Raw genomic sequence first — 20,962 nt, 5'->3', positions numbered from 1 at the left:
CCAGCCTTAGCCTCTGAGTCAACTCCCCCAGAACCCCCTAAACCATCCCCATAACCAGCCTTAGTCCCTGAGTCAACTCCCCCAGAACCCCCTAAACCATCCCTATAACCAGCCTTAGCCCCTGAATCAAAACCCCCAGAACCCCCTAAACCGTCTCCATAACCAGCCTTAGCCCCTGCCCCCATTCCTCCAGAACCCCCTAAACCTTCTCTATAGCCTGCCTCACCCCATGACCCTGACTCCCCAGAACCCCCCAAACCACCCCTGTGACCTGCCTTAGCCCCTGCCCCTATTCCTCCAGGGCCCCCCACACCATCTCTGAAGGCCGCCTCCCCGACTAGCTCTACCCCACCAGGCCCAAGACCCCTGGACCCTCCTCCATAAGCTGACCCGCCTCCTATCGACTGAGGCCCTAGAGCGCCTGACCCATCCCCACAGCCCAGCGGTTCACCGGACACATCAGCCCACCGGCCCTCAACGGCCACCCCAGCGTGAGATGCTACCACCTGGGGGCCCCCGTGAGTGCCCCCGGGACCAGCCCCAGCTCCAGAGACCCCCACACCGAGGCCTCTGGCTCCACCCCTGTCATGCACTTGGCCTGCCCCTCGCAGAGACCCGGACACCCCAGAGCCGTCTTCACCCGCTCCTTCTCCAGAAGCCCCCAGGCCCCCCAGGGCTCTGCAGCTCCCATCATCTCCAGTCTGACCCCAAGGCCCCACTCCCCGCCAGTCCCCCGGCTCTGCCCCTGCGCGTCCCTCCCCAACAGTCTCTGCTGCAGCTGAGGCCCCCAGGCCACCTCTCCCCACTGACCCCGCTGTCCCAGGCTGGCCCAGGCCGCCAGGAAGATGCTTGCCCCCAGGGCCGCTGTCTCCCCAGCCTCTGGAGGTGCCCCCAGCCTCTGCACACACCCCGCTCCCGCCCATGGGGCCCCCGTCTGGGCTGCCCGAGCCATCCTTGAGGCTTGCAGGTCCCTCAGACGCCCTTCCTGCAGGACCACGACCATCTCTGCCTCCAGACCACATGCCCCCGGGCACCTCTGAGCCCCAGCTGCCAGCAGCCCTGTCCCAAGACTCCGCTCCTCCCGGGCCCCTAGCATGGCTGAATCCTGCGGCTCCTGGCCCACCTAAGCCATCACTGAAACCAGCTCTATAGGCCGGGCCTGCTCCCCCGGGGTACCCGGAGCCCTCACCCAGCCCAGACTCCATCCCCCCTGGGCCTCCGAGGCCACCCACGTGGCCCACCCCACCTCTGGGTGCTTTCTCTCTGGAGCTCTGGGACCCATCCCAGAGACCTGGCTCAGACCCCATGGCCCCTGAGCCTCTCAACCCGTCTGTGTCTTCCAGGGTCCCACCAGGGCCTGAAGACTCACTGAGCCTGTGGCTTCTGGCATCAGACCCGGTCAGCCCCGCCGCCTGGGGGCCACCCTCACCCCCTTGCTCCCCACCGGACACTAGCACTCCAGGCCTGCCGTGGGACCCGGTTTTGCTGGGGTCAGACCCAGTCTCATCCCAAGGGCCTGGGCCCACAGCCTTGCCTGGAGCCCTCCGACCGGCGGTCCAGGCCCGGGGATCCCGGGCCCCACTGGAGCTGCGGCCCACCTCACCCAAGGACCCCACTGACTCTGGGCCCTCCCCTGCCCTGAGCCCCCGTGGGCCGCCTCCCCAGCCCCTGGGACCCCCTGGGCCTCCGTCATCTGCCTCTGTCCCGGTTTTGGCCTCAGGAGCCCCGCGCCCCTGGAGGAAGCTTTCACCCCCAGATACAGGTGGCTCCTGGAGGTGCCGGCCTGCAGACGCCCCTGAGCCCCAGGAGCCCCTTGCATCCCCGTGGTCAGCAGCACTCCCTTTCTCAGAGTCCTGGGACTCAGGGCCCCCGCCTGCCGTGGAGCCAGAGCCCCGTCCTCCTATAGGCTCCAGCGCTCCGGGATCCCCTGCCCCGTGGCCGCCTCCAGCGCCCCCCGGGCCAGCCCTGTGGCCCCACCCTGGGCCTGCCATGCCTCTCCCCACCCCACCGCTCAGGCCGTGCCCTCCCCTCAGCTCACCCAGGCTCTCCCCCTGCAGAATCTCTGACCCTTGCCCTTCTAAGCCAGCCCCCGCAGGACCAGCCTGGGCTCCCCACGGGGCCCGCTCCCCCAGCCCTCCAGCCTTAGGCTGCCAGGACCCCGCCTCCCAGGCTCCCGTTGGCTCTGCACTGTCTCTGTGGCGACCTCGCTGTTGGCCTCCCGTGAGTCCCAGCCCGGATTCCCAGCCTCCTCCTAAGCCCCCCGGAAGGCTCCAGTCCCCTTCTCTCCCTCCGTGGAGCTGGTCGACCCCAAGACCCGGGACTCTGCCTCCCTCCTCTTCCAGAAAGCCCTCTCTGGCCTGTCCAGGGCCCCAGGCTGCATGAGCTGCCTCCTCGTCCCCCGTCGAGGAGTGACCAGGCCCTCCCAGGCTGCCCCTGTCCGGGCCGGCTGTAGCCCCAGAGGCCAGCCCAGCTCTCTGGAGGAAGCTCCCTGTGGGGCCCCCCTCTCTGGATCTGTCCCCCTCCCCATGGGCGCTCCTGAAATCTTCTGGGCTCTGGCCTTCTTGTGCCTGCCTCTGGTGGTCAGCGTCTGCAGTCAGAAGGCTCTTATCCTTCCCAGCTTTGGTAAGAGGTCACGCCCCCGGAGAGAGAGAAGAGAAAAGCCCTGTTAAATCAGGCCGAGGCGCCTCTCAGACCCCAGCGGTTTCCCCAGTTGCCTGACCCTCAGTTTCCCCAACAGAGAAGCAAGCCAGCCATCTCCGGAGGAAGCCAGGCGGGCCAGCTCACTGGTGGCTCACCCCATCACCGCCTCCCCGGTCCTGTACCCGAGGCCCCAGCCCACCCTTCTCGGTGGTTCAGGAGGACTTTGGGAGAAAATACAAAAGCCAAAAGCCATTTGCCACCGGCAGCTGCCTCGCTGTTTTTTCTTCCCCTTTGAATCAACTTGTTCTATTGCCTGTCTTATGAATGTCAACTTTAGTTTCCTGGGGTCACCTTGAATCCAGAACCCTAAGGGGGTTTAAGGATGTTCTCTGGCCTGACCCAGGGGCTCCTCACCTGTAGTGGACCTAGCTCACTATCCTCAGCCCTGGCCAGGACCCCAGGGCCACCTTGGATCTGTGCCCAGTGGAGCAGACGCCACTAGGGAGGGTGGGCTTGCTGTGGAGGGCCCGCACTGCAGGCGTGGAGAATGGCTCTTGGGGGCCTTCCCGTCCTCTGGGGACAAGGGGTCCCCAGTGCAGAGCGCTGAGAGGGGAGCCCTGGCCCCTGAGCCTCGGGGCCTGCCTTGGCCGAGGCGGGGAGAGCCCGGGGTCCCTGCTCACCTTCCACCACCAGCCAGGCACTGGAGGCGTGGAGCTTGGTGCCCAGAGAGTAGAGGCCCATGTCGGAGAAGCGGACCCCTCGCACCAGCAGCCGGTGGGTCCGCCCGTCCGGGGACACGAACAGCTCGTACTTGTCACTGAGGTGGAGAGGCTGGTGCTGGAACCTCCAGGCAGCGCTGGGGCAGGGGTTGGACAGGGTGCACTCGAAGACAGCGTCCCCCTGCTCCTCGCAGCGGACGTCGGCCAGCGGGACCACCACGCGGGGCGGGATGGCTGCGGGCAGATGCGGGGCATGAGCCGACGCGGGGCACCGGGAGCCCGGGGCGCCCGGGGCAGGCCGGCTGGGCCACAGCTGCCTGCCTCACTTCGGACAGGTCACCCCTCACCCCAGGTGTCAGATTCTCCACATAAAGTGAGGAGTTATAATTAGGCTGTGAACAGTGAGACGCGGCTGTGAGATTCTGGAATTCTAAATCTGAGCCTTCTCTCCGGGGGCAGGTAGGTTCAGGAAGGAGACGGACAGGCTGAGTACGGAGCCTTATACCTGTCGTCCGACCGATCCTCACGACCACCTCCAAGGCAGGTGTTGCCATTACCCTCTATGAGGTCTGAAAATTGAGGCTTTACAAGCTAAATGGCTCCTGCAGCTAAGAGGTGGTCCAGCCAGAATTCACAGGCAGGCCTGGCTGAGCCCAGGGTCCCTGCCCCCTTCCCTGTCCACCGCGCCGGGCCAGCTGGAGGTCTCATCCTGTCAGCCTGACTCAGCCTCATCCTCCACGGTTTATCTGCAGAAAGCTTCCCCCACCCTAAGGGTCAGCCCCCTCCAATGCCCCTGAGCTGCCAGCTGCTGGGAGGGGGGTGGTGTGGTGGAAAGAGACAGAGTTTGATGATGGAGAGAAGTACCATTCCTGGGGGGGGGGGGGGAGGCAGGGAGGGGAGGGGTGAGACAGAGGGGCTTCTTGCCGGGGGTCCTGGGGGGCCATGCCTCAGAAGGGAGGCTGTGGAACTGGGCAGCTCTGGCCTGAGAGGGAGTGGATGCTGAGGACGGACCGTGAGCGAGGGCGAGAGCCCGCATCCGAAACCCTCAGCGCCCAGCCCAGCACCAAGAGAACACGGACCGCAGCTTTTGAAAAGGGATCGTCAACATTTAACCGTCGGGCACGGGCTCCTCTCCTGGACCATCCAGCAGCCCCGCTGGGAGGTGTGCGTGTGCCCACCCAGACGCTCAGGGCAGACCACTCACCGCTGGCCTCCAGCTCCGTGGAAAAGACGTGGGCATCCTCCACCCGGACCTGGTAAATGCCGGCGTCCTCTGGTTGCAGGTCCTGAATTTGGAACTGGTAGTGCTTCCCCAGACGCCGCAGACAGTGCTTGGTTTGGTTGTCGAAGCCACAGGGGACCATCTTGCCATCCTGGGGCCAGGGGAGGGAAAGGGGGGCGCAAGGCCTCCGTGGGACCACGGCTCCTCCTGCCCCCATCCTGCTTGCCGACGACCAGCCGTGCTCCCCACTGGCCTCGGCACCAAACGACGTGGGACCACGAGGGGTGGGGCAGAGAGGGGTGGGGAGGAGGCCCGGAGCGTGTGGCGGAGGGAAATACATGCTCTAGGAATATCCATGGCTCTGAGTAAACGATCTGCCGGCATTATGCAAGAGACACCCGAGAGAGCGCTGAGTCGGCAGGTGGGCTGGCGGAGCGGACCTCCTTCCTGAGCAGGGCAGGGAGGCAGCACGGTGGCTGGTCCCCCGCGCTCTCATTCATGAGGAACCAGAGTACTACCGGCGGCCCGTGCACACGCCCACTTCAGCCAAGCCCTGGACAGACTGGCTCCTTGCTGGTCATCCTGACCCACCACAGCGCGCCTGGCGATTTTCTGACTTTGGTGCGAAAGCGATGCACGTTCAGTAGAAATGCTGCTTGGAATTCTGATCTTTCCCAGGCTAGCGACAGGCAGTGCAGCCCCATGGCCGGGTCACAAAGGTGACCCACCCAGACACTTAGAACGGCCCTGTACTAGGCCATCGTCTGTTTTTCACTTTGGGTACAGGCATGCCTGCTCAGTCGTTCAGGCGTGTTCCACTCTTTGCGACCCCATGGACTGTAGCCCACCAGGCTCCTCTCTCCGTGGGATTCTCTAGGCAAGAATACTGGAGTGGGTTGTCATTTCCTTCTCCAGGGGATCTTCCTGACCCAGGGATCGAATCCAGGTCTCCCACATTGCAGGCAGACGCTTTACCATCTAAGCCACCAGGGAAGACCATTATCAGCTATGCTGCTGCTGCTAAGTCGCTTCAGTCGTGTCCGACTCTGTGCGATCCCGTAGACGGCAGCCCACCAGGCTCCCCCGTCCCTGGGATTCTCCAGGCAAGAACACTGGAGTGGGGTGCCATTTCCTTCTCCAATGCATGAAGGTGAAAAGTGAAAGTGAAGTCACTCAGTCGTGTCTGACTTTTAGCGACCCCATGGACTGCAGCCCACCAGGCTCCTCCATCCATGGGATTTTCCAGGCAAGAGTACTAGAGTGGGGTGCCTCCGATTATCAGCTATACTCCAATATAAAATAATTTTTTTTTAAAGCACTACATGGGGGACCAGGGAGTCTCTGTAGGGCGGAGTTAGCCATGTGGATGGCAGGGAAGGCCATGGTGGACAGAGGGACAGAGGAAGGAGGCGAGGCTGGTGAGAGATGGGGAAGGGCGCGCAGGAGGAGGGAGCTGGGGGCAGGGCGCACACACGCTCATCTGTCAGCGAGACTCCCCGAGAGACTGGCCGGTCCTGCATTATGCTGGTGCCACAAATGAGGCAGCCAGCACAGAGAGGCAAGTGTCCTGCCTGAGGTCACACAGCCGGCAAGTGTGACCCCCAGCCCACCCCCTCTAGATCCCTGCCCCACCCCCACCTGGGTCACTCCTCGTGGGGCCCATGCAGAGGTGTGTCTGGAAGAGAGCTCAGAGGCGAGGGGTGCACTTCTAAGAACCCTCTTCTGACCCAGTGCCCTGGCTGGACACCCTGGACCTGACCACAGCAAAGCCGGAAGGGGCTCCACGGGGCGCAGGGCCCACCGCCCGTGTCCTCACCATCCCTCGCACAGATCCTCCCCAGGCCAGCAGCAGCCCTGCCAGGCCCCCTCCGTGATGCCCCACGCTCACCTTGTACAGGTAAATCTTGCTCTCAGGACTCTTGAGGTCCAGCTCCAGGCCAAAGGTTGCGATCCCCTCCTTGTTGACTCGGACATGTCTCAGGTTGGCGATGGTGTTGAGGTACTAGGCGAGATGAACCCGTCGGGGGCCCTCTGAGTGCGCTCCTCGGGGCTCTGGGTCCCCAGGCCCCAGCCCCCCCGCAGCCCCCGAGCCCGCGTGTGCTGGGTTACAAGGGGGAGGCGGGGTCCTGCATCAAGGCTGTCTGCTCAGCAGGAAAGCTGGGCCCCTGGATGGAAGGTTGGATGAATTGCCTTCAAGCTGAAAACACTGTTCTCAAGGTGATGCAAGCAAGGGGCTTTGTGTTTCCAGAAGAGAGAGCAGACTTCTACTAGGGCTATATTAGACCCAGGGAAAACTTCCCGGCTCTCTTTCAGTTTGTAAGCGGCCGAAGCCGTCTCCCCGGAAGCCTTTCGAAATAAGACAGACCCCTAGCGTCGGGTGATGGTGTGCTGACGGCAGTGGGTGGACCTCAAGCCTTTGCGGAGTTCAGTGCTTTAAGCACATTCTCTGACCACCGCTCAGTAAGGGCCTGCAACACCCACTTTACAAGGAAGGGAACCAAGACCCAGAAGCCCTAACTTCTCCAAGGCCCCAGATTTCAGCGAGTGTCCGAGCCAGGCTTCAAAGCCAGGACGCAGGTCCTTAAGCTGACGCCACGTGGGGACGGGTTGGGGGCAGCCCCTCCGCGGCTGGCGCTCCAGACGTGAGCTCCCCCGACCCCACCCCCCGGGCGCCCCCACCGGCAGGGGCCGCGGGGCGGGCGGTACCGGTGCCAGCTTCTCCTCGCGCTCCTTGCTCATCCGCTGCAGCCGCCGCAGCATCCAGCGGAAGTCCACGATGCCGTACTTGAGGCAGATCTGCTCGTAGTCCTTCCTGTCCGCCGTCATCAGCAGCTGCCACACCTGTTCCATGTCCACCTTCTTCTTGGGGGCGGGAGGCGGGTCCCTGGGGAGCGGGGTGGGCAGGTCAGAGGCCGCGGGGCCCCCAGGGGCTGGTCACCCACCAGGCCGGCGCCCTGAGCGGGTGAGCGCTGCGCTGGCCTCCTGGAGGAAGAGGCCGCGGAGACTGCCCGCCGGCGGCACTGGAGGGGCCCAGAGGCGGCCGCTCCAGCTCCCAGGAGAAACTCTCTCCTAACGACTGTCTTGCGGCTTTCAGACCAGGGTGTCTGAGGGGACATTATTCTGTGGCTCGAGTGGAGCACATTTTACAAACAACCCAGAGAGCGGAGATGATTTACTCAAGGACACAGAGCTTAGCACTGGTGCCTAGGGGCAGCGCTCCCAGCAAGCCCACGGCCAGCAGAAGCCCCGCTTGCCTGCCGGCGCTGGGGGGAGGGGCCAGCGCTCCCGGCTGGCAGCAGGGGCGGGGCCTCCAGACCCCCCACCAGGACAGGCCCAGGCCCACCTCTTTTTCAACATCTTGCGGAAGTCCACCAGCTCCTTCCTGAAGTCTAGAAAAGGAAGAGGAAGGAGCCCCAGCCTCAGGTGGGGCTCCGCGGGGCTCCCACAGGCTTCTCTGTAGGAACCCCGGGGGGCGGGGGGAAGGGGGCTGGAAAGGGTTCGGGGTTCGTGACAGACCACCGGGCTTTGGAAAAGAGCCCCCTCCTGTGGGCTGGTGATGTCCTGTGAAGCACCCCGAGGGCTTGACCAGGTGCGGGGAGCTGGCAGGGAGTAGCCCCTCCCCAAAAAACCCTAAGGAGGTTTGGGACAACTTTCCACCTACCCTCCTGGGGCTCCTTGGGCCTCTTCCGATTCTTCCGAAAGCCAACTAGACCATCAGGAAGAGAGGAGGCGGTTAATGTGGGCAGGCGGGGAGAGAAAGGAGAAACCCTGGTGGGCTTCGAGAACCAGCGGAGCCCACCCCCAGTCCTCTCTAAGGTTGGTGGCCACCCAGGAAGAGGAAGAACACGGCCGAGGGTCGGGCTGTCTCCCGCTCAGAGCGTGACCCAGGGAAGCAGCTTGTTCCCCATATCCTTCAGGGCGGCCCACTCACATGTCGACAGGGCTGGGGGTGGCGTGAATGTGGGGGGGAGCCGCTGGTGACTGCACACTGAAGGGCATCTAAGGGGCAGCTGTCCTCCCCCTCCACCTGAGAGCTGCCATTTCAGGGCCCCGGCCTGGGGGCATCAAATACGCCCCCCGGGGAGGCCGGAGGGCAGGCCTCTCGCCTTCCCCGCTGCCCTCGAAACCGGGGATGGCCAGGAGGCATGACCTGGGCAGTGGACGTTGAGAGAGCAGGAACACACAAAATAAACGAGTGTTTAAATAATAATCTCTCCTCAAAACCCTAGCTTGCTGCAGGTTTCCCATCTGAGTTTTGCACTGGTTACCTTAACAAGACAAGTTACCTATGCCTCTGTCTCCAGGGGAGAAGTTCTCTAACTCAGTTTTCCTAAAACCTTAAAACTTTTACTGAAGAACAAAGAATTTACACTGTACAGGACAATATGAATTTCATGCTTCTTTCCTTGGAAGTACTATTTTCACAGTTGTAAGATTCTTCTTTATTGAAGTATAGTTGATCTACAGTAATATATTAGCTTTTGTTTCTTGATAAAAGGACCAGATGTCCCAGGGCCACTCCTTCCCGGCTTCCTGCCTGCACGTGGGTTAGCTGGGTCTGTAGCAGCCAGCCTGCGAGGTCGGGGTGGCACACCGCGGGAAGCGTCTGGCTCCCTCCAGCAGCCCCGAGCTCTGCCGGAGCCTGGATGCCACCCTGGGACTTGTCATTGTGGGCCTGGGAAAGTGGCTCTGCTTCTTGAGCCACACCGAGGAGGGTTTTCTGTTACTCATGCACAAAAGCATAACCAACTGAGAGATGAGATCCACTTTCCAAGACACGTTTACTTTCGATTCCTTGCTGACAATTAATTTGAAATTTCGGAAACGAGCAAACCAAAGCAAAGCATATCTGAGGTAGGATCTGGCCTCTGTGTTACCCATCCCCCCCATCTCACCCCACTCGACGCAGACTTGTGCAAAGCAGCAGAGGCCAGGAGAGGAAACCGAAGCCCCCTGAGCAAGTTAGCAGAAGACTGGACTAGAAACCAACTTTCAGACCTCGACCTCACGCCTCAGGGCCGAGAGGATGTCACCCAGAACAGCTGCAGGGCTGCCTGCGGGCGTGAGCCTCCCCAACCAGGGGCAGAGGCTGCAGGCAGCGGATGAAGCCTGGGGCCCCGCACCTGGCGGGGCTGCGGCCTCCATGGCCCCCCACACCCCCCCAGCCTTGAGGCCTGACCCCCTTAGGACTCTCCCACACCCTGAGCTCCAGTGGGGCAGGAGGGAGGGGGGCAGAGGCGGGGGGCGGGCAGGCCCACCTTCGATGACCGTGAGCCTCGCTGAGCACGTGGCCTCTCCATAGGCATTCACGGCAGTGCAGCGGTACACGTCCGTGTCCTCGCCGGTCAGCTTACTGATCTGCAGAGAGGCCGAGGGCAGGGGAACAGGGCTAGCCCCCCTTCCTCCAGTCACTGGACATAACTACGTCATAAAGATGAACAAGGCAAGCTCTTGTCTTCATGGACCTCACCGTGTTCATCAGGAAAGCAGACCCCGAGACCAAACCTAGGTCAGGGCTGCGGTGGGCAGAGGGTGGCTTCCCGGAGTCCAGCGGATCCGGGACTAACTACCGTCTCTGGTGTGTGCTGCAGGCCCCTTACCTAACCTTCCTGGACCTTAGCTTATTTACTTATAAAATGAGGATAATAATAGAACATATAGAACCCTGGTCAGTGAGCTAGGATCTTGCAAGCTGTGCAGTGTGGCAAATAATATGAATAAAATAAATAAATAAACAAAAAAAATTGGCAGTTTCCTGGGAGTCCAGTGGTTAAAACGCCAAGCTCCCAATGCAGGGCGTGTGGGTTTGAACCCTGGTCAGGGAATTAAGATACTGCGTGCTGCGCAGCGTGGCTGAAATAATAATACCCCAAAGCGGCGAGTGGTCAGGATTAAAATATACAGTCTAGGTCAGACGATTAGCCCGGGAGCAGCTCGTAGTAGCTGTTCTGTGATGTGTAACTGTAAATATTACTGATACTGACCTATATCAACTGAGTGCTCACTGCAGGTCGGGCCTGGAGGAGGTTTATTAGCTAAACCTTCAATTTTCATAAAAGCCCCATGAAGGAGGCGCTATCATCACCCCAATTCACAGAGGAAGAGAGAGAGAATAAGGTGACTTTTCAAGGCTGGGGTGGTAACCCAGGCAGCTTGCTTCCAGGGCTTAAAGGAAGCTCCAGCTCTCTGTCAGCAGAGGTTGGCCGGCCTGCTGGTCTATCTTGGCTCTGGGAGGAGAAGCGAGGACCCCCGCCCGGGAGGACCGCAGTCCCTACCTGCAGCACGTGCTCCCTGCTGCCCGTGCTGGACGAGACCTGGTACTTGCTGGAGCTGCTGAGGTCCCCTTTGGAGCAGTGCCAGCGCACCCTGGGCCTGGGCTCCCCGCAGACCACAGCCCGGAAGGTGGCGGTCTTCCCTGCAACCGAAGAGGCGGGCGGGCAGTTTGACAGGTTGGGGGAGGACAGACGGGATTTTAATGCATGCTCTCTGTGTTGCTCTGGGCACTTCAGCTGCTCATTCCAAGAGGGGTGCCTGCCCTGGGTCCTGGGGACCCGAGGTCCCCAGGCAGGAGCGCAGTTTCAGGCACCCCAAGGACGCCCTCCCCCCGTCTGTGTGTGCCCCTGAGGGCCAGGGCGGGGCAGGGGCCTGAAGGACTCTCCGAGGACTCGGAAGGGGGAGTCCTGTGTGGGTCCTGTGTCCACTCTCTGGGGGGAGGACCATGACCTTGGAAAAGCCTGGTGGTGGTGCTCGAAGGGTCCGGTCCTGAAACCCGAGGTTCCAGCCTCGGGAAAGAGCCCAGCTCCGTCCCTGCCTGGAAGCCGGTGGGGCGGGGAGTGGGAGGGGGGTGCTTCCTGCCCTCAGGCCCCCAGCCCCGCTGGGAGTGTCTCAGCAGAGAACAGTTTGGAGTAAAGATGCAAGTCCCCCCCCTCCCCCATGAGAGACGCAGTTTCTTGTGACAGCGTTGTTGGAGACAGAGTCAGATCTAGTCGGGGAGGGGGCGTTATTTTCCTTAGGCGAGAACAAGGGGCCCTGAACCCCGCTGGGGGCCCGTGCTGGGGAAAGGGTGCCCGCTCACCCCTCCCCACGGCCCGTTCCCTCTGCTTCCCGGGCTCCATTCTCTGCGGGCTGTGGGCCCTGGGGCTGCTGTAGGGCAGCCCCATTTCACTTCGTTTCGAGGGTGCCTCTGCAGAGCTGCTTGTGGGCCGGGAGAGGGAGGGTCCCAGGGCCGCCTCATGAGCCCCTGCTCCCCGGCTCACCACACCGCCACCCTCCTTCCCAGATGCCTGTCCCGGGGTAGGCCTGCACCCCTTTACCTCCCTTCTCCTCAGGCCCCGTGCCCTGCGGGGACCCGGCACCCCCAGGTGTAGGGTGAAGTGGCGGACACCGGTTGGGGGCTGGGCTGGAGCAGGCCCGGGGTCCCCCGTCCCCTCCAGTCCCCTCCCGGGCCTCACCCTCCTGCAGCGCCAAGGCGATGGGCCTCTGCACGAAGTCGGGTGTGCTGCAGCCTTTGGGCACCTCCTCCACCAGCTGCCAGATGTTCACGCCCGGCGTGGAGGACTTCTTGAGGGACTTCCCTGGATGAGGTGACGGGAAGGGAGGTGGGCCTCAGCTTAGACCTGTCGCCGGAGGGGCAGCTGGCTTCTCAGCTCCTCTGGGGAGAAGGGCTTCGGGGTTTTCTAGCGGGTGTGGCGGTGGTCTTCCCATGTGTGAGTGCCGCCCCAGGGGAGTGGCCATGGGTGCCCTGGGGAGACCCCAGGAGGGTCCCAGGAGAGGGGGGTGGGGAAGGGAGAGTGGAGAAGGGCTCCTGGTGGGAATCGGGGCCCATGAGGGGGCTCTGCACCCCGGATTCAGGAAAACAAGTTCAAACCCAAATCCGGAACTAACGAGGCACATGCTCTTTGCCCTGCCCCCCGCCCTCTCCTGGTGGGCGCCATGTGGGGTGAGCAGAGTGGAGGGCGCGCTTCTCCCACCTGCCATGGTTCCGGCTCCTCTTCGGCGCTGACTGATCTGAGAACAGAAGGGGGGTTGCTGAGAAAGGTCCAGGCTGGCCACCCGGTCCTTCCCACACTTCGGCACCCCGGCCGGCCGGGAGCTCCTCTCCCCCACTCGCTGACCCAGCATGGCCCACCTCCTGGAGACCAGGGAGGGTAGGGCACTGCCCGCGTGGAATCTCATCCAGGGAAAGGAAACCGTGGGTGAGCTACAAGCTGTGCTGGAGATCTGGCCTGCTGGTGGGGCCCCAGGCCCAGAGGACGCTCAGAGGGCGGCATACAGCCATCCCCAAGTCAGGAAGGCTAACTCCAGACCTCAGGGTCTCCCAGCTGTTTCCTCCCTGGCCCCTTGACTGGGGATGAGAACTCTCCAGCGGCATCCCCTGGGACTTTGGGCCCCTCCACCAGCCCGGAGATTTTCGAGCAGGGCCCACAGCCCTCCAGCTCCCACCCCACCCAATCTGGAATCCAGATCACCAGGCCTGTGGGCAAGGATCCCTAGGCTGCCCGTAAGGTCTTCTAGCCCAGGACATCCAGATCTCCATAAATCCATCCACCCCCTCCAAAGCCAGTGAGTTATAATGTCAGGTGGGCAAGAGTGCCTCCCAGACCCCCTCCACCACCAGCAGCACCCCTCTGACTCCCGCTCAACAGCATCCAACCGCCATCCATTGAGGCTGACGGGGCGGGCTGCCAGGAGAGGGCAGGGGGCCTGGGGCTGGGCTGGGCTGAGAGTAGTAAGGAGAGCTGTGAGTCGAGCAGGAAAGGGGTGTCTTGAAAGAACTTCCCAGCAGTCCCACCCCTGGTGCGGTTGGCCCGTGGCCAAGGGTTCCATTTTGGAGATTCCATTTCCTGCCCAAAGAGCCCTCAGTATAGAATCACATGACAGGGCACATTCCGTCCTCCAAGCAAGGAGCCTCCGTTTCACAACTGCCCACCCGCTGGCACCCCGGCCCCGGGGCGTCCCCCCCAGCCCAGCCACTGCCCCAGCGCGCTGGAATGCCGCAGTGCGCCAGCCGCGTTCTGGGGCGGTCACGGGCCACAGCGGCTGTTCCGCGGGGAGTCGCCGGGCAGGGCGAGGGGGACGGCGGGGAACCCAGCTGGCCGTGGCGGGGGTGAGGGTGGGGGGCTCTGTCCCACCCACGCCCAGGACCACCACCCCTAGCCTGCCCACCGCCTCCACCCTGGCGCAGCGAGCGCGGACCTCTTAGTCAGCATCTTCACCCTGTGTCTCCATCACCCTCGAGCGGCTCTCGGTTACTTACTCAGCGGTTCGTCACATGCCAAGAAGTATAATCCTCCCGCGTCTGTCCCTCCAGCCTCCCGCCTCCAGACCCCAGCTGAGACGGGAGAGCGACTGAGCCCCCACGGGCACCCTGGGGCCCACTTTGACCAGCTCGCCTTTCCGACCTCTGCCTCTTCAGGAGTAAGCCAGATCAGGGGCAAGGTCAAAGGCGAAGGGCGAGAGATCCGTTTGGTTGGAGACCAGAGGGTCGTGGTCCTCATGGAGGGGAGGAGGCATTGGGGAGGAGACGCTCTGCTCCAAGCTTTCTCCCACTTTGGAGAAGAATTTTAACTCTCTGCACCAAACGGCAGCTTGAGTCCCTGCAAATGTCTCCCGGTCTCCCCCAGGCCCTCAGCCCTCCGCCTCCACCCCAGCTTCATCCAGCCCTCCCGCTTCCTGCTGCCTCCAGCTTCTCAACGCGTAGGAGTCAGGGCAGGGAGAGACACCCGGGGCTCTTCTCCCTGTTTGACCGTGTTATTAATCAAGATGTGCCGAGTTCCAGACCGGAGGTCCTTATTCTGGACAGCTGCTCAGAGTATTTAAGCTGGTCGGCGTTGCCAGCTGAGCAGCGCCGGGAGAGTCTGAGCCTGGAGCAGAACTGCCCCGACAGACTCGCCGCAGCTCCGTCCTCCAAGTGTCCCCAGCCATCGGAGGGGATGCACCGCCCAGGGGGCTCCTGGGTTCCTGCCCCCTGCCTGCCCTTCCTGAGCAGAGAAGGGCAGCGGGATCCCAGCCTCGCCCTCTCTGCCCCCGCCCCGGTGGGCAGCCAGGTGTGCAGGGCCCACTGACCTGGGTGCACAGCCGGCCTCCGGCCTCCCAGCCGCTCCCGCCTCCCCGCAGCCAGCTGCTGCCGGAGGCTCTGAATGGACTGCTGGTGGCCCGGTGGCGCCGGGACAGATGTAGGTCACGGCAGACTCCCGCTGCCCCCGCCCCTCCCACTCAGCCCGCCTCCCTCCTCCTCCTCCTCCAGCCTGGGCTTGGCAGGGCAGGGCCCCCCGGGGTTCCCGCCCTCGCCTCCCGGGAGGTCAGAGATGGAAGGCCCTGTGACATGGACTCATCCAACTCCTCGCGGAGCATTAACCTCTCACATTGGCTTGGTCAAGTCCGCCCCGCGTGGCCTCGCTTATATGATCCTCTTAGCGGGCGCCTTCTCATCATCCAGGGCCTTAATCTTTCCACTAAGCTGACCCCTGGGGACCCTTGACACCGTAAGGCACGCAGACACCCAAAGCCACTGCCCTCGGGAATCGGCATCTGAAGTGGCACCAAACAAGCCCAGCCTTGGGGAGCGAGTCTCAGCCCCTGACAGATCAGAGGGTGTAACCCCTGAGGGGGCCAGGGGCAGGGTGAGACCCCGGGAGCCTACAGCCAGGAGGCCTCCCAGGAGGCGGTGCGCTTCCTGAGGTGGGAGAGCGGGCCCTGCCAGCCGGGCTGGGGGCTGAGGCCCGCAGGGCAGACTCCTGGGTGTTGGGACATGCAGATGGAAGGCAGGCATCGGGGTGGGGGGCTGATAATAGGTTCCTTTAGGATGGGGGGGCCGGTGGGCCCAGAAGGAGCCGGGGCACAGGGCCGCCCCGTCTGCTTGGGGGCAACACCCGTTTGCTCCTTCAGGACAGGGAACCGGTTTGTCTCCTCCAGTAAGCAAGGCTTGATTGCAGATCTGGACACAGTGGAAGGCAGAGGGGCCAAGGTTCCTCTCAGGGGAGGGCACGGCAGTCACACACACCCCAGCACACCGCGGACCCGGGGCTCGCCCGTGTGTGTACTCGGGGGCAGGTGTCTGATCTCTCACACTCAGGGGGTGTGTGTGTGTGTGCGCATGGGGACGTACACACGGGTTGTGTGTTTCCTGCCTGTTTCTAACTCTGGGTATCAGAAGTTGGTGCTTTATTTATTCAACAAATAGGTGTTGAATGCCCCACCCACGCCTGGGACCCTGGGTCTAGCGCTGTGGTGGGCTCTGGGGAAACAGGTGAGTGGAGACGGGGTGCTCCTCATGTCGGTCTAACGGGCAGACAGATGCCATCTAGCCGGTGACAAAGTGCCCTGCCTGCTCCAGAGGGACCCCGAGCAGGTCGGGAGCCAGGAAAGACCAGGGGGGTGGGCGTGGACAGGCGAGCTTTGGAGGCCGTGGCGAGACGTGATCTGTATCCTGGCGGGGGACAGGATCCGTTTGCAGTTTTCAAGCAGCCCGCTCTGCCGCAGGGCAGACAAGGGGCTGGAGGCAGCTGGGAGTCAGAGGCAGGAGCCCGGCTCCCAGGAGGGGGTCCGGTTGCCCCAAGTGCTCTGCCTCGTGGGGCCCTGCGGCCCTTCTCCAGGGGCTCCTGGACTGCAGTGCTGGGTCGTCTGGGCTAGCGCGGGTAGCTCGTAGTCTCCCCAGAGCCTGAGGCGGCCCCCAGGCCTGCTGGGACAAGCCGGTCTGCTCTGTACTGGCTGCAGCTGAAATGTCAGGACTCTGATGAGTCGGGCCCACGGCTCTCACGCGTCCTCTACCCTCTGTCCTGCGTCCTATGCCCTCTGTCAAAGGAACGTGATGTGCAGCCAAGTCAGCCACGCACACCGTGAAGGTGAGAGTTCCCTGCATCACCCGTCCGGGGCCAGGCAGTGGCGTGGGCCTCTGTGATGGCGCAGGGTGAGAAAAGCGCACAAATGTGGTCGCCGAGCCCCCAGCCCAGCCCTCCGTGGTATTTGCTGGCCACCACGCTCGCTGACGTCGGTGTTCTGACTGTCCTCCAGGACCCTTCCCAGTGAGCCAGGGAATCTCACACCCTCGCCGAGCATGGCCTTCCCAGCCCTCCTGAGGGATGGAGGCGCAAGCCTGCGGGGCCCTTGATTAGCGGAAGGCTCCCCCCAGCCCCAGAAGCGCTCTGGGCGGGGGCTGTGCTGTTCTTTCTCCCTCGGTGACTCTGGGTGAAGACACGGCCCAGCTCACTACTGCTCTCCTGTCGCCACAGGGTGCAGAGCTCAGGCCCCCACGGGACCCCTCTTGCTCCCCATGGCTTGGGGCGAGTGGGATGATCTCCGGAACCTTCTGGAGTCCTGTGACCTGCTTCCTGAGTGGGTTCCTGGGGTGAGGCCCATGGATCTGGAGGCCGGGTGACTTCCTCTGACGCCAGGGAGCACTTGAACTCAGAGGCCAGGGCCTCTGTGCGGGCTGGGTTAGGACCATCTCTGCCGGCCGGGGGTGCAAGCGAATGTGCTGGACAGGCTTCTGACTGACGACCTGTACACACGTGCCCCCATGCACATATCACAGTGACACCAGAAGACAGGACTCTGCAGAAAGGGAAAGGCCACACGCAGCCCTGCGGAGACGGCCCCAGAATCTGGGCCACGGATGGGCCGGGGTCGGACCTAGGACTCCACTCTACCGCTCCGTCCCTGGGGAGGCACAGCTGAGAGCTCGTGGGCGTACACCCCTGCCCCGCCTCCCTCCAGCCCCCAGCTGCTCTCCGGACCCGTCCATACCCACCCCCAGCACGCAGCTGTCTGTGCCCCTCCCCGACCCCCCCAGTTCCAGCCCGCCACCGGTCAAGCTCAGTTCACGTCTTTCTCACCTCCTGCTTGTGACGAACCCCTGTGGCCTTCCAGGAATGAAGCCCTCGGCCCCGAGGACAATTTCATGCTTAAAAGGCAGCTTTCAGCATCGGAGACGTGAGCCTGGGCCCACGCTGTCATGCGAAAGGGCCTGCAGACCCGAGGCCACAGGCGGGCAGAGCCCCCTCTCTGGCTTCCAGGCCTCGGCGCGCCCCGTCTCCTGGGGCAGGTGGGGCCTCCCAGGGCTCGGGGCCGGACAGAACCTTCCAGAGCCTCCAGCAGCAACAAGACGAGCTCCCTTCTGGTGGGACACTCGAGTCTTTGACGACTCGATCTGCACCGTCTTTCTTTACGTGAACACGGCCGCCGCACAATAGCTACTCTGAGCCTCTCCAGGGCCTGACATTTGCTCCGTCATGAAACGTTCCCCACGACAAGCCAGCTTTCCCCAGAGTCATCCCTGTCCTGTTTGCTGGGTGCCTTGTGTTTTCCGGCCCTGCTGCTTGCCTTTTTACAGCTGGAGATGGAACCCCTTAATGCCCTTCCTCCATCCCCCACCTGCACCCCCATCACCCGTCTGCTCATCCCTGTTCAGAGACGCACTGAGATGCAGGGGAGGGCGACCCACCTCGAGGCAGCCGATGAATGGCCAGGGTGGCAGCCGATATCGGGGGAGGGGAAGTCCCCGATGACCAGCCCAGACAGTGGCTCCGTGGAGGCGGCTGTCGGGTCAGCAGCGGGAGGGTGACCGGCTCCTGCTCACGGACGCACGCTCACCACACAGGTGAGCCTGCGTGTTGCCCAGCACGTCATGGGGCTGACTGTGTACAGAGCACACACTCACTGCCCCCAGCCGCTGCTGGGTGCTCACCCCGGAGCAACGTCTGCCCTCGTGACGGCCCCGAAGGTGGACTCACCGCATCGGCTCACGGAGAAGGAAGCCGGCCCGAGAGCCGTCACCCAGGGGTCCCTCGAGCAGTCACTGCTCATGAGTGATCCAGGCTGGGGCAGCGAGGGTGGGCTGATCCTGTTACAGCTCAGCCTCCTCCCCCTGACGTTCTGACTTTGAAAAATTAGACAAAAGTCAACATTTTCAAATTTAAAATAATAATAATAAAGAAGTCGACATTTTCAGCCTCCGTGCTGTATTCTTTGCTTGCAAACCTCATTGAAAGGCACACCAGAGTGTCTTAGAAGTTGAGAAGGGCCCACCTGTTTGCAATTTTTGAGCCTTCTGGTATTTTTTTCAAGGAAGAAATGATAAAACAGGGCTAAAACATGAGTAGTAACCTGAAACTGCTATAGCGTTGTTTGTTAATCAGCTGTGTGCTCAGTTGCCCAGTCGTGTCCGACTCTGTGACCCCGTGGGCTCCTCTGTGGGATTGTCCCAGGAAGAGTACTGGAGTAGCTGCCGTTTCCTCCTCCAGGGGATCTTCCTCACTCGGGAACTGAGCTCGTGTCCTCTATGTCTCCTGCATTGCAGGCAGACTCTTTACCACTGAGCCAACAGGGAAATCCCATTAATTAGCTATACCCCAATGCAAACTTAAAAATATATAAAATATGAGCAGCATATTTTAAGCATTTACATTTGAGCACTCAACACCTGTAGCCCAGAGACACACGTGCCAGGCACCGTCGTGGCTCCAACCACAGATGACCACCGGCTAGCCCTCGGGGCCCTGCCAGCTGTGCATCGTGGGTGTGAACACCACCTGTGCACGAAGATGTAAAACGTGTCCTTGTCTTTCGCTCCCGTCAGTGTCTTCTCTGACCACAGGAATGACCGGCTGGAGATCGTGGGGGCCCTGCCCTGGGAGCCTGGAGGCCGCCCGGCTCAGTCTCCTGACTTAGACGCTGGGGCCCCTTGGAGCCCCAAGCTGTGCAGAAGCCTGTTTGCCCTGAATCTGAGCTCCTGGAGGTGGCCAAGTTTTCTCCACCCACCCACCGTCACTCTCCCCTACTCCCGATCCGCATGCTTGTCGGCTCCAGCTCGGGCACGCCGGCCTCTTGACCCCCGCGTTCACCCTCCCTCCTGTCCGCAGGACGACGCCCCCCCCCCCCCCATGACCCCAACGCAGAGCGTCCTGTCCCTGTGACCCCACGGGCTCGCCTGCGCTCCTGTCTCAGGCCTGTCTCCCTCTGAGCCAGGGGACCCAGGGCCCATGATGCCTGCCTCCGCTCTGCACCCAGGGTGGTTTCTCCCACACACACAGCCCCCCGGGCTGGCGGGTGGTCAGAAGCCTCTCTACCCTGTGCCCTGCCCGCCCCGCAAGGACGTGTCCCCTCTGGGCAAAGGAGAGCTCCGCCTGTCCTGGGAAAGCCTCTGGGCTGGAAGGGCCTGCTCCAGCAGGCCCACCCCCACTGGCAGTCGTAGTGATTTCTGCGCCTGCCAGAAAGTTGGTATTTGTTTTGGAGTGGGTGAGGAGCCGCGAGAGGTTGCCAGGCAGAGAAGTGACAGGGCTGTGTTTTAGGAAGACCTCTTGGGTGTCAAGTGTTGGCTAAATTGAGTGGAGAAACGCTGAAGTCAGGACCTGTCTCCCCAGTAGACTGGCACTCCCAGGGGAGGGGCTATGTCTCCCACATCAGCCCAGGGCTTCCAAGGACAGGGATGGAGACCCCCACCCCTATGCCTAAGCCCAAGACACCCCCAGGGAGAGCTTGACGCTGTGGGCTGCTTGACCTGAGGGAAATTGAGCCACTGGGCCACGGCTGCCCCCAGACCCCCACACCCATTGCCCAGCTGGGGCCAGGACCCCTGGAGGGCACAGTCTGAGGCCGCCCGCCTCCGGTCCCAAGGGCAGCAGGGCTGCCTCTCGGGGTCGGCTGTGCTCCGTCTGGCACCAGCTCCCTGAATTCCCAGCAGCCCGGCCGCACGCAGCTGGTGCTAAAGATCAGGCTGAAACCCCATCCCCGATCGGCGGCGTGGCCGGGGGGCGCCGTGCCCAAGCAGGACGCCATGGGCAGGGTCCAGCCCAGGGCTGGGCAGGAAGCTAGGCTGCAGCCAGCTGGGGACTCGGGTCCTCAGGGGCCCAGCCATGGAGGAGACGTGGCTGTCAGCGCCCTGCTGAGAAACCCACGGATGAGACCCCCCCCCCCCCCAGGGGCCTGGAGCGGAGCCTGCCTGCCCTGGGGTGGAGGGCTGGCTCCTTTCTGGCACCACCTCTCCTTCCTCCTCAGAGAGCTTCCGTCCAACCGGGAGGCTGCAGCTGCACGGCCAGGCCACAGGAAACGGCGTCTGTCGCCGCCCCAGGCAGCACTGGCGGCCACAGTAGTGGTGCGGACCCGCAGGTTCTGAGCCTCCCCAGCGGGCGGCTGAGCGGCCTGGGCCCCGTGGTGTCACTAATCACTGCGCCTGCCTTTCCGGTCCCCCTGGGGCGGTGGGCAGCCTCTACCCCCCTCCTCGAGGCTCCGACTGTCCGAGGCCACTCCGCTGACCGATCCTTGTGTTTACTGACCCTCTCCCCAGTTCACAATGTAACCCCCACCCCACTGGGAGAGACTGTCTTCTTTTCTAAGTTGAGAGTGTGCTTGGCCCTCACTGGTTGAGGGAATGACCACCTCCCAC

The 20,962-nt window shown here is 62.9% G+C and overlaps 2 protein-coding genes across 2 annotated transcripts in view; both read right to left on the bottom strand.

Annotated features, from left to right (window-relative positions):
* LOC138416198 (immunoglobulin-like and fibronectin type III domain-containing protein 1) overlaps positions 1-14,682 on the bottom strand; it is a 29,869-nt gene extending 15,187 nt beyond the window's left edge. The window contains exons 1-12 of the mRNA XM_069545002.1: positions 14,647-14,682; positions 12,552-12,588; positions 12,033-12,155; positions 10,857-10,996; positions 9,840-9,939; positions 8,243-8,287; positions 7,925-7,970; positions 7,288-7,465; positions 6,470-6,583; positions 4,564-4,732; positions 3,321-3,593; positions 2,558-2,617 (exon numbers count right to left, since the gene is read on the bottom strand). Coding sequence (XP_069401103.1) covers positions 2,558-2,617; positions 3,321-3,593; positions 4,564-4,732; positions 6,470-6,583; positions 7,288-7,465; positions 7,925-7,970; positions 8,243-8,287; positions 9,840-9,939; positions 10,857-10,996; positions 12,033-12,155; positions 12,552-12,558 — 1,255 coding nt within the window. The 5' untranslated portion in view covers positions 12,559-12,588; positions 14,647-14,682. The remainder of the gene's footprint in view (positions 1-2,557; positions 2,618-3,320; positions 3,594-4,563; positions 4,733-6,469; positions 6,584-7,287; positions 7,466-7,924; positions 7,971-8,242; positions 8,288-9,839; positions 9,940-10,856; positions 10,997-12,032; positions 12,156-12,551; positions 12,589-14,646) is intronic.
* On the bottom strand, positions 500-1,991 carry LOC138416267 (immunoglobulin-like and fibronectin type III domain-containing protein 1). The gene is made up of 2 exons (XM_069545095.1): positions 720-1,991; positions 500-604 (listed from the first exon to the last, which is right to left on the bottom strand). The coding sequence occupies exons 1-2, from the start codon at positions 1,989-1,991 to the stop codon at positions 500-502; spliced, it is 1,377 nt and encodes a 458-aa protein (XP_069401196.1).
* Positions 14,683-20,962: the final 6,280 nt, after the last annotated feature.

Source organism: Ovis canadensis, chromosome 12 (genome assembly GCF_042477335.2).
Source record: "Ovis canadensis isolate MfBH-ARS-UI-01 breed Bighorn chromosome 12, ARS-UI_OviCan_v2, whole genome shotgun sequence".
Taxonomy (NCBI): Eukaryota; Metazoa; Chordata; class Mammalia; order Artiodactyla; family Bovidae; genus Ovis; species Ovis canadensis.
Note: the sequence above shows the minus strand (reverse complement) of the source record. Positions and strands in the feature narration are given on the sequence as shown.

What these genes read in the sequence shown, in the direction of transcription:
- LOC138416267 (XM_069545095.1), bottom strand. Translation starts at nt 1,991, where the DNA reads ATGGCAGGCCCAGGGTGGGGCCACAGGGCTGGCCCGGGGGGCGCTGGA. An exon ending in AGCCGGGGGACTGGCGGGGA is followed by an intron (nt 605 to 719) that starts GTGGGGCCTTGG and finishes GGTCTCTGCGAG; the next exon opens with GGGCAGGCCAAGTGCATGAC.